This window comes from Triticum urartu, unplaced genomic scaffold (genome assembly GCF_003073215.2).
Source record: "Triticum urartu cultivar G1812 unplaced genomic scaffold, Tu2.1 TuUngrouped_contig_259, whole genome shotgun sequence".
Taxonomy (NCBI): Eukaryota; Viridiplantae; Streptophyta; class Magnoliopsida; order Poales; family Poaceae; genus Triticum; species Triticum urartu.
The window spans coordinates 25,092-36,403 of record NW_024113078.1 but is presented as its reverse complement, the minus strand read 5'-3'; the positions used below and the strand labels follow the sequence as shown (position 1 = coordinate 36,403).

The window sequence follows — 11,312 nt, the reverse complement described above, 5'->3', positions numbered from 1 at the left end:
CATTCCCAGACTCCCAATGATCCCGGCTATGAGTACGAGTTCAAATCCTAGCATAGAGCCACACTTTATGCATTCTTAGGTCATGTTTGAGGCAATTCAGATAAATTCTTCTTCATTGGTCAATACAATGGACATGTATGTTTGCATTGCAATGTTGGTGAAAATGCGTTGACATGTTGTACGATATCAGACACTGCCATGACATTTTGACTTGTAAAGCCCTTTATGTTCATGTGTTTAATCTCCTCCTTGGGCACATTCACAGGAATGTGGGTTACATCAATGGCCTTGATGACATCCTTGGATTGAAATGAGGTCAACAATTAAAAAATTTCTAATTGTGATTTGTGAATGAACTTCAGTGAAAGTTGGATCATTCGGTCCAAGATAATCACCAGGCATGCATTCTACACACTCCAAAACCTCATAAACATTGGGATGACTTTGAGAAACCAATGTAGTTATATCTCTTCCTTCATCGAGAAAGAAGATACAGAACGAGAGGGATAGTCCTAGAGAACCATTGGATTGGAAAGATGGATGGATACACCATTCAGAGTAGGTCTAACATGCCTTCAACACGCTCAGAGCATCGTTTCTTTGGCGGAATGACAATCACATTCACATGGTTGTGACGGCCCCTCCCCTTCCTAATAAAAAAAATATTCATTAACAAGTAAATTTAGGAGAATAAGGGGTACGTGACTTTTGCTTACGTAAACCGGCCATAAGTAGCCTTCGGGTGACTCAACGAGGCATTGGGTGACCATGGCCATAAGTCAATTTTCAGGAGCAAGTTAGATTGTGGCAGCAACAAGGAATACGATGATGATAATGGAAAATGGATGACACAGTGAGAGATTATGGCAGCAGTGGTTGGACAATGGTTGTGAGCGAAGAGGGAAGCAAAGGCAAGGGTTGATCCAATTCCTACGAGCTTTTCATATATTGAACTTTGCTAAGTTACTTTTGTCGTCGTTGTTGTTACAATCACTACAAAACTGCTACTGTTACTATTGACACTGTTACCGTTACTATCATACTACTTTGCTACAGATATTAAGTCTTTCAGGTGTGCTTGAATTGACAACTCAACTGCTAATACTTGCGAATATTCATTGGCTCCCCTTGCGTCGAATCAATAAATTTGGGTTGAATACTCTACCCTCGAAAACTGTTGCGATCCCCTATACTTGTGGGTTATCACCTTCACAGAGGGAAGCATGGATTTGCAGAGGTGCTAGAGCTCGAAGCTTAAATCAGAGATAAATATAATTTTGGTAGGTATACCTTTCCTGTCAACATTACGACCAAGAGTTTACAATATTTTCCATGCTAAAAAAATTAGCAGCGGTTCCCAAGCGGTAAAAGTGAGGTTTACTCCCCCTCCACCAATAAACACAAGCCATGGCTAGCCGAATCCTCAGGTGCCCTCCATACCAACAACTTTTTGGGGGAGTTATTATTATTATTATTATTGCAATTTTAATCATGGGACCGGGCATCCCGATTACCGACTCCTCTCATGCAAGGACAAGCGAATAAACACTCATCATGAGAATAACCCGCTTATCATGGAGATACTGACCGCCCCTGCCGCTCCATGAGCAGTACGGGCACACAAAACAGTTGTTCATTTGAATATTTAGAGCTGGCACATGCAAATTTACTTGGAACGGTAGAGTAATACCGCATATAGGTAGATATAATCCGCCTATGAAGAAATTACCCACTCCCGGCGATGAGCATCATGAAATTGATGATGGAGGATGGTTGATGATGACGAAGACGAAAGATCCCCTTCTCCGAAGCCCCGAACGGACTCCAGATCTGGCCTCCCGATGAAGAACAGGAGGTGACGGCGGCTTCGTATCATAAAACGCGATTAAACTTTTTCTCCTATTTTTTTCTTAGAAAATAGGAATTTATAGTGTTGAGATTAGGGTCGGCGGAGCCATGGCACGCCCAGGGTGGGGCACGCCTTGGTGCCTTGTGGGCACAGGTGGTCCCCCTCCAGTGGGTCTTTGCTCCAGTATGTTTTATATATTCCATAAAAAAATTCTAAAAAGTTTCGTCCAATTCCAAAAATTTGTATTTCTGCACAAAAACAACAACATGATAGTTCTGCTGAAAACAACGTCAATCCGGATCAGTTTCATTGAAATCATGCAAATTAGAGTCCAAAATAAGAGCAAAAATGTTTAGAAAAGTAGATACGACGGAGACGTATCACATGCCTTCAACACGCTCAGAGCATCGTTTCCTTGGCAGAACGACAATCACATTCACATGGTTGTGATGAGGCTCCTTCTTCTTCCCCTTCCCAATAACGAAAAAATTATTAACAAGTAAATTTAGGAGAATAAGAGGTACGTGACTTTTGAACCGGCCATAAGTAGCGTTCGGGCGACTCGGGCATCGGGCGACAACGACCATAAGTCAATTTTCAGGAGCAAGTTAGATTGTGGCGACAACAAAGAATACGACGATAACAATGGAGAATGGAGTTGGCAAGGCCCGATCGAGGGATAAGGGGAGATAATGCAGCAATGGTCGGACAATGGTTGTGAACGAAGAAGGAAGCAAAGGCAAGGGTTGACGAAATGAATGACACACCTTTCTTTGACTTCGACAATCGGCACGCCATTGCGCCGCTGGCATGTCGGTGGCACCCCGTCAGTAACACAAAGCGTGTCGTTGGTGTGAAAAAATTGTGCCGTTTGTAAAAAGAAGAGAGAGGGGGGGTTGCAAAATGGGAGGGTTTTTTTTTTTTGCCTTAGATAGAAGACAAGTCGGGGCCACAAGTAGTGTGCAGGGAACGCAAAGCGCTGGTTGTGGCGGGGATCCAACGGCTGGGAAGGGCCCGGAGCGCGGTCGACGGTTCAGATGGAATAGATAAACATCCCCACCGGCACCACCACGTCTGAGCAAGTCAAGTAGGAGGGGGGAAAGGAAAGAAAAACCCACCCAGCCCAGCACAGGCACAGCACACACATCTTCTTCCCTTCTCCGAGATCCAAATCACCAAACTGAGCCCAGATCCACCCGCCTCTCCCTCCCTCTCGCTCCCGCCGGTGGGTTTAGTCGGAGGAGCGCCGTCCCCGGCGGCGGCGGCGGCGGCGAGATGCTGACCAAGTTCGAGACCAAGAGCAACCGCGTCAAGGGGCTCGCCTTCCACCCGCGCCGCCCATGGATCCTCGCCAGCCTCCACAGCGGGGTCGTCCAGATGTGGGACTACCGCATGGGCACCCTCCTCGACCGCTTCGACGAGCACGACGGCCCCGTCCGCGGCGTCCACTTCCACAAGACCCAGCCGCTCTTCGTATCCGGAGGTACCTACCCGCTCCCTCCCTCCCTCCCTAGATCTCCCCTCCCCCGCCCCTCTCCCCTGATCCCCGGATCTGGCCTTGCCAACCGCTTCCGCCGATCAGATGGCTCCGCTCCCAGCTCATCAATGGTCGGCCATTCTGTTATCAGCCCACCGTGGAACAAACACCCTGATCCTACTTCTAGTGATGCATCACTGTTTGATCAGCAAACAAGAATCGGACTAGATCTGCTTGTTCATTCTTGTTATTTGTACTTAGCAGTGTTGTTGCAACTGGTTGGTAGGTTCTGAGTTTCCATTTGCATGATCTGGGATATACTTGATGCGATTCCAAGTCCTACAAGCAGTGACTAGTATAACATTATAATCTGGAACCCCACCTAGCAGTACTCTAGGTGCCTGCCAGTCAACTCATCATATCATATGAGCCCAGAAACACCGACCCCGATCGCACTTGTAGTTATTTTCTCAGTATTTAAGCAAATCAGGAAGGACAGATCTTAATGGCTATAAGCGTGCTTTCTACTTATTAGTTTTTTTTTTGATATAAAAAGTTCTACTTATTAGCTGTGTTGCAACTTCTGAGCAAGTTGTGGGTTTTCTGTGCATACTTTGTGGTGCTATGTGTCATGCAATTCTTGGTTCTAATAAGTATTGACCAGTTCATGTTCACATTATAATCCTAAGATTAGATTGGGCTGTAGTTGCGCACGCATCTCGTGGCAATGGATTCTGTATAACGCTTTTTGCTCTTTGGTTTGTGCATTGCAGGTGACGATTACAAGATCAAGGTGTGGAACTACAAAACGCACCGCTGCCTCTTCACGCTCCATGGCCACCTTGACTACATCCGCACGGTCCAGTTCCACGACGAGCACCCGTGGATCGTCAGTGCCAGTGATGACCAGACAATCCGTGTCTGGAACTGGCAGTCACGCACCTGCGTGGCCGTGCTGACGGGGCATAATCACTATGTCATGTGTGCTTCCTTCCATCCCAAGGAGGACCTGGTCGTGTCAGCGTCTCTGGATCAGACCGTCCGGGTGTGGGATATTGGCGCGCTCAGGAAGAAGTCGTCGTCCCCAGCCGACGACATCATGCGTCTCACTCAGATGAACACTGATCTGTTTGGAGGCATTGATGCTGTGGTCAAGTATGTCTTGGAGGGTCACGACCGTGGGGTCAACTGGGCATCGTTTCATCCCACCCTGCCACTTATTGTTTCTGGGGCAGATGACCGGCAAGTGAAACTCTGGAGGATGAATGGTAACACTGTTGATCCCTTCTCAACTTTGCACCTTTTTTTCTGCATGGTACTTCACATGCCAAGTTACAGTGATGATACCCAACAAACTTTCATGTGCCAACTAATAAATAGCATGCCACTATTCATCTTCATTTAATTCTGTTAAGAAGTATGTTTTGTCTTGCTCTTTCATGAATATTATAAAGTTTGTTTTATCTTGCCATTTCCTGAGTTTAGATGTTTATGAACAGATACAAAGGCATGGGAGGTTGATACTCTTAGAGGTCACATGAACAATGTCTCTTGTGTATTGTTCCACGCGAAGCAGGACATCATTGTATCCAACTCAGAAGACAAGAGCATCCGTGTTTGGGATGCCACAAAGAGAACTGGTATCCAGACATTCAGGCGGGAGCATGACCGCTTCTGGGTCCTTGCTGCTCACCCTGAAATGAATCTTCTTGCAGCTGGTCATGATAGTGGTATGATTGTGTTTAAGTTGGAGAGAGAGCGCCCAGCTTTCGCTGTTAGTGGTGATACAGTGTTCTATGTGAAGGACCGCTTCCTCCGTTTCTATGAGTACTCAACACAGAAGGAGGTCCAGGTGGCTCCGATAAGAAGGCCTGGGTCGGTCAGCTTGAATCAGTTACCAAGGACATTATCATATAGCCCGACTGAGAATGCTGTCTTGATCTGCTCTGATGTGGATGGGGGCTCATATGAGCTTTTCATTGTTCCTAAAGATTCTGCTGGCAGGGCTGATTATTTGCAGGATGCAAAGAAGGGATCTGGTGGTTCTGCAGTTTTCATAGCCCGGAACAGGTTTGCAGTCCTGGAGAAGAGCAGCAACCAGGTTTTGGTGAAGAGTCTTAAGAATGAGATTGTGAAGAAAAGTCCTCTTCCTATTGGAACTGATGTTATTTACTATGCTGGAACTGGTAATGTATTGTGCCGAGCTGAAGACAGGGTGGCCATCTTTGATCTGCAGCAGCGGCTTGTTCTTGGTGAACTCCAGGCATCTGCTGTTAAGTATGTGATCTGGTCGAATGATATGGAGTCTGTTGCACTACTCAGCAAACATGCTGTAGTCATTGCAAACAAGAAGCTTGTCCATCGCTGCACACTTCACGAAACCATACGTGTAAAGAGTGGTGCCTGGGATGAAAATGGTGTGTTCATATATTCCACTCTGAACCATATCAAGTACTGCCTTCCTAATGGGGACAGTGGCATTATCAAGACACTTGATGTTCCTATTTACATAACCAAGGTTGCGGGGAACACCATTGCCTTTCTGGACCGTGATGGAAAGAACAAGATTATTACAGTTGATGCTTCTGAATACATTTTCAAGCTGGCCCTTCTACGGAAGCGCTATGATCATGTTATGAGTATGATTAAGAACTCACAGCTGTGTGGGCAGGCAGTCATTTCTTATTTGCAACAGAAAGGATTTCCAGAAGTTGCTCTCCACTTTGTGAAAGATGAAAAGACCAGATTTAACCTGGCTCTTGAAAGCGGGAACATCCAAATTGCCGTTGCTTCCGCAAAGGAGCTCGATGACAAGGATCACTGGTACAGGTTGGGAATTGAGGCTCTGAGGCAGGGAAATGTTGGTATTGTTGAATATGCATACCAGCGGACAAAGAATTTTGACAGGCTTGCTTTTCTTTATCTGCTAACTGGTTACTTGGACAAGGTGGGCTTCATGTCTAAGATAGCTGGGCAGAATAACAATTTGATGGGCCAGTTCCACAATGCATTGTATCTGGGAGATGCTAAGAAAAGAGTTGAGATCTTGGAGAATGCAGGACAGCTACCTCTAGCATATGTGACTGCTGCCACTCATGGGCTCACTGAAATTGCCGATAGGCTTGCTGGTGAGTTAGGAGAAGATGTACCTTCTCTACCGGAAGGGAAAACAAGATCACTTTTAATCCCTCCAGCACCTCTCACAGCTTGTGGTGATTGGCCATTGTTGAGGGTGATGCGTGGTATTTTTGAGGGTGGACTAGATGCTACTGGGAGGGCAGAGCAGGAGGAAGATTATGATGATGCTGGTGGTGATTGGGGTGATGAAGACCTGGAAATTGTTGATGCAAGTCATGTGATAGAAAATGGAGATGCTGGCCATGCTGATGAAAGTGAAACAAATGAAGAGGATGGGGACGAGGAAGGTGGCTGGGACCTCGAAGATCTGGAATTGCCGCCGGAGGCAGATACACCGAAAGCTAGAGGTCCGGAACGCTCTGCTTTGTTCGTGGCTCCCACACCAGGCATGCCTGTCAGTCAAATTTGGACTCAGAAGTCATCTCTTGCTGGGGAGCATGCTGCAGCTGGGAACTTTGACACAGCAATGCGTCTGCTTAGCCGCCAGTTGGGCATCAAGAACTTTGCTCCTTTGAAGGCCTTGTTTCTTGATGCACATATGGGCAGTCATACCTTTCTGCGTGCATTTGCAAGTGCTCCAGTGATCCCTATTGCTGTTGAGAAAGGCTGGAGTGAATCTGCCAGTCCCAATGTGAGGGGCCCACCTGCACTTGTGTTTAGCTTTGCGCAAATGGACGACAAGCTGAAGGCTGCATACAAAGCCACAACCGAGGGCAAGTTCCCAGAGGCACTGAGGCAGTTCCTCAACATCCTATACACCATCCCACTCCTCGTCGTGGACTCACGGAGAGAGGTTGATGAAGTGAAGGAGCTTATCGAGATAGTGAGGGAGTACGTCCTTGGTCTCAGGATGGAAGTCAAGAGGAAGGAGCTGAAAAATGACGCCACCCGGCAGCAGGAGCTGGCGGCATACTTCACCAACTGCAAGCTGCAGAAGGTCCACATGCGCCTTGTCCTCACCAGTGCCATGGGCCTCTGCTTCAAGGGCGGGAACTACGCCACCGCGGCAAACTTTGCCCGCATGCTCCTGGACAACGGCCCGAACGAGGCCCAGGCGAAGAAGGCCCGGCAGGTCCTGCAGGCCTGCGGCGACAGGAAGGACGCCCACCAGCTGAACTACGACTTCAGAAACCCGTTCGTCGTCTGCGGGGCCACCTTTGTCCCAATCTACCGCGGGCAGAAGGACGTCTCCTGCCCCTACTGCGCGTCCCGGTTCGTGCCCTCCGTCGAGGGTCAGCTGTGCAGCATATGCGAGCTCTCGGTGGTCGGGGCGGCCGCCTCGGGCCTCCTCTGCTCCCCTACACAATCGAGATAAGATAAGTGGCGACGACTTCGCCTCTGTGTTCATCATGTTTGTATCTCCAGTTCGAAGACTGTTGTGTCAGTTATATTCTACCTACCAGAGATTTTTATCACCAACTTGCGAGGAATAAGTATAGTATAATTGCGTCGTTTCTTCCCCCTTTTTTTCTGTCATCGATCGGTCGTGGCCTGATGGCTGTGATCGGTCAATCAACAAACGGTGTAGGATTTTTGGACAGATCCATTTTTTAGGGCACAATGATGATGTATTTAAATCGGGATTTCGTTATATGATGTACTGCCTACCATGTTTGTGTAATGTTTGGCTGGTATTCGTTACTTTTTAAAAATCCTGTTTTGGTCTCAAGAGCTGATTTCGTCTGTGTGTTCGGTTGCTGTTCATTGTCCTATGCTTTGTTAGTAAGCAAGCCTCTTCCAGGGCTTACATCTTCACAATGCCTGTAGATAAAAACTTGTTTTCTCTGAGCAAGAATAACATGGATTCCGTTAAATTGTCGCTGGTCACCGACGACGAACATCAAGCGCACGAAAATCGCAATCTCGGGGGCTAAATGAGAGGTTGAAGAAAGTAAAGTTCAACAGTACCCATGGCACTGGCAGCGTGGCTGCTTCACTGATGTTCCCAGTTCCAGGCTGGGAACCACCATAGATCACTGCTGCCTTGGAACCCTGGGTAAACTAAACTACCTTGTGATGATGATATCTATCAAAGTTGTACAGCTATATATAGATAAGAAAAAACTCATCCACACTACTATCCAGCATACATACAGTTCTAATGCATCACAAATTCTGCACTGAGACCAATTAGGTGCAGTATACAACACCGGTTCAGCAAACAGATTAGAGCATCTCTAGCAGACTCCTTATTTCGCGGGCCTTTAAACCGTGATAAGTGTCGCAAAAAACGTGTTTTAAGGGTCGATTTTACCAACCACAGAACACCCTGCAAATGGCACTGTACAAACGAATATTCCTCTCAGAGATGCTCCCCGCCGTCCTCCTCTGCCTCCCCTCCCCATTCCCCGCCGTCCCCCAACGCCCCTGACGGCGGACGGTCACATCCGTGAGGTGGCGCTCATCTCGGCCGCCTTACCCCGCCCTTCTCCGGCCCCAAATCGAACGGCGGCGGCCAATTCCGGTGAGGTATGCGGTGGAATTGCGGCGGCGCGTCCTTCCCGACGAGGTTTGACGGTATAAGGGCCACCCTCAGTTTGGCCTTCGAGCCTTCAAATATATGGGTCTTGGGTGTGGGTTTTCGGTGTCCTTTATAAAATATTTAAGGATCGGACCACTTTTACAGGATCTGTCATGGACACTTTTTTTTGACCAAAACCTTAAAAACTGAAAATTACAAGGGTTTGACCGCTTTTAAGGAGTCTGCTAGAGATGCCTCTTACGGATGCCTACCGTCGTCCCAATACAACGAAATAGGCCGTCGCCCTTTACTGAAAAAATGTCAGCACAAGAGCATCCATCATGCATGATCTCTGCTTTTCTCCCCTTTGAGTAACAGAAAACTCGACCTTTTCTCCCCAGTCAGGAGCAGCAACTAGATACATAACCATAATCTCCCAATCTCCTATTTTTACCCGGCCATGAACATTTTTCATTCATTAAGAGTGAACATCTTCTTGTTTCCAGTCTTCTTTGCTAGATTACCGTATCTTGTCAAGCACACTCTACCCATTTCCTACACACCAGGAGCACCATCAGACTTTAATTTCTGTTGTATCGACGTCTTCAGGTCCGCTGAACCAGGCTCAAGAGATTATCTACATTTACCAACTCTAAGTTGACAGCCCCGACAGAGTGTCGCATACAAATCGCATAAGTTGGATATAAAAGAGCACTGAATTATGCATCTCTCTCCTATATCACCAGCCCCAACACAATGCAAACTCAAATCTTAGTAAAGCTAGTTCATAACAAAAGAGTGAGCTGAATCGATGCGTGTTATCCCCAACAGTCACTTGCCTATGCCGATCAACTGCAACCTACTGTATATGATTGAAGTGTATTTACCTCTCCTGCACATAAAACCTAAGGCGTCAAATAAACACAGAATTGAAGGGCCTCATGTTCTATTCATATAGCTTAAACACTAAAATAGCCACAGGCTGATGGAAGGAAATTGCAACCTTAAGCATAACCGTGGCAGTATATCATACACAGCAAAACGCCAATTCACCTACCTAGCGCACATCCGTGCTAAAAAACCCGACAATCTTCTTTAAGAGATAAGAGGGCAATACCAAAACACGGTATTACTGCCATCCAAGTTAAAAAAAGGCGGCATTCAGTGAGTAAACTACAATCGAGGGCAGGTAGATTACAAACTAGACAAGCAGTGAATTCTCCAAAGATGCATATAAGCTAAAACACATTTGCTATTTCTCCACCACGCGACGACGACAACAATGCTACTGTGATCAGGATCAGCTGTGGCAACAAGCAAAGCTGACTGTTCCCCAGGATCATGTTGACAATGCATGGCATCAATCAAAGTTATGCAGGTATTGACAAAAACAAGAAGAACTCATTGGATTGGACAGCAGCACACACCAGTTTGTTCCCCTTTCATTTCATTTCATCACCAAAAAAATTGCGCGACTGCTCATAGACAAACATACATACTGCAGATAGAAGATTCACAGCTCAAATGCTACCACTACTACACCAGAGACAGACCGCGGATACAGATGTGATTTCTTCTCTTTTCTTGCAGAAACGAGCTGGCGCTACCAGCTACAGCAGCGCCAAACGGAATGCGAGCGCGCCGGTGATCAGAAGAGCCCCTTGCTCCTGCAGGCAAACGGAGAGCGAGAACGAATCAGCAAAGCGCCAATCTTTCAGAGGGGCGGAGGAGGGGGAGCGGGGATGGGTAGGCAGAGCACACCTACGTCTGCTTGGAGAAGGAGGAGGAGGGGGCGGCGGAGGCGATGGAGGAGACGGAGGCGGCGGCGGCGGAGGAGGAGCGCTTGCTGCGGAAGATCATGTAGGCGAGCGGGAGCACGACGCCGGCCATCATGATCGCCGCGCCCAGCAGGTACCTCGCCGGCGACGGCGCCTCCAGCTCCATGGATGGATCGCGCGCCGGTGGGTGGGTGGGTGATCTGGATTTGGATTTGGATCTGGAGACGAGAGGATTCCAACTGCCGGGTGTGTCGAGACGGACTACAACAGCTCAGCCCAGGCTCACGCCTCCGCTGGGACGAAAGCGGGGTTACGCAGTACGTTTCCCTCCGAGGTAGGCGGCTTCTGGTAACCGATGTTTTATTATTATTATTATGTTGCCTCCTTTCTTTTTGTGTCTACTAAAAAACCATAGGTGGGTGCCGATGAGTGAAATATCATGTCAGACAAATGAGTGGAATTTATAGAGGCTTGGTTTTGCCTTTTTACTATTTTCTTGACATGCCCTAGGTGGGTGCCAAGAAGAAGCAGCAACAGAAGAAGATTGTTGAATTACATTATGTAATTATTAAATGTGGGCATGTGAAGAAAATACGGTATATTTTGGTA

General features: G+C 47.4%; 2 protein-coding genes across 3 annotated transcripts; one reads left to right on the top strand and one right to left on the bottom strand.

The window, feature by feature from the left end:
* Positions 1 to 2,948: 2,948 nt before the first annotated feature.
* On the top strand, positions 2,949 to 8,085 carry LOC125527019 (coatomer subunit alpha-3-like). The gene is made up of 3 exons (XM_048691599.1): positions 2,949 to 3,332; positions 4,100 to 4,594; positions 4,826 to 8,085. The coding sequence occupies exons 1-3, from the start codon at positions 3,125 to 3,127 to the stop codon at positions 7,777 to 7,779; spliced, it is 3,657 nt and encodes a 1,218-aa protein (XP_048547556.1). The 5' UTR covers positions 2,949 to 3,124; the 3' UTR covers positions 7,780 to 8,085.
* Positions 8,086 to 10,334: 2,249 nt separating this feature from the next.
* On the bottom strand, positions 10,335 to 10,982 carry LOC125527020. Of its 2 annotated transcripts, none has more exons than XM_048691602.1 (2): positions 10,687 to 10,982; positions 10,335 to 10,592 (listed from the first exon to the last, which is right to left on the bottom strand). In XM_048691602.1, exon 1 carries the CDS (start codon positions 10,867 to 10,869, stop codon positions 10,687 to 10,689), a length of 183 nt encoding a protein of 60 aa, XP_048547559.1. In that variant the 5' UTR covers positions 10,870 to 10,982; the 3' UTR covers positions 10,335 to 10,592. The 2 variants fall into 2 exon arrangements, with proteins under 2 accessions (XP_048547559.1, XP_048547557.1); XM_048691600.1 differs by having other exon boundaries at positions 10,691 to 10,978.
* Between the last annotated feature and the right edge of the window lie 330 nt (positions 10,983 to 11,312).

Bases quoted from the DNA above. Each gene is read 5' to 3' on its own strand.
- LOC125527019 (XM_048691599.1), top strand. From the start codon at position 3,125: ATGCTGACCAAGTTCGAGACCAAGAGCAACCGCGTCAAGGGGCTCGCC. The intron at 3,333-4,099 runs GTACCTACCCGC...TGTGCATTGCAG, and splicing joins GCCGCTCTTCGTATCCGGAG to GTGACGATTACAAGATCAAG. The intron at 4,595-4,825 runs GTAACACTGTTG...GTTTATGAACAG, and splicing joins GAAACTCTGGAGGATGAATG to ATACAAAGGCATGGGAGGTT.
- LOC125527020 (XM_048691600.1), bottom strand. From the start codon at position 10,869: ATGGAGCTGGAGGCGCCGTCGCCGGCGAGGTACCTGCTGGGCGCGGCG.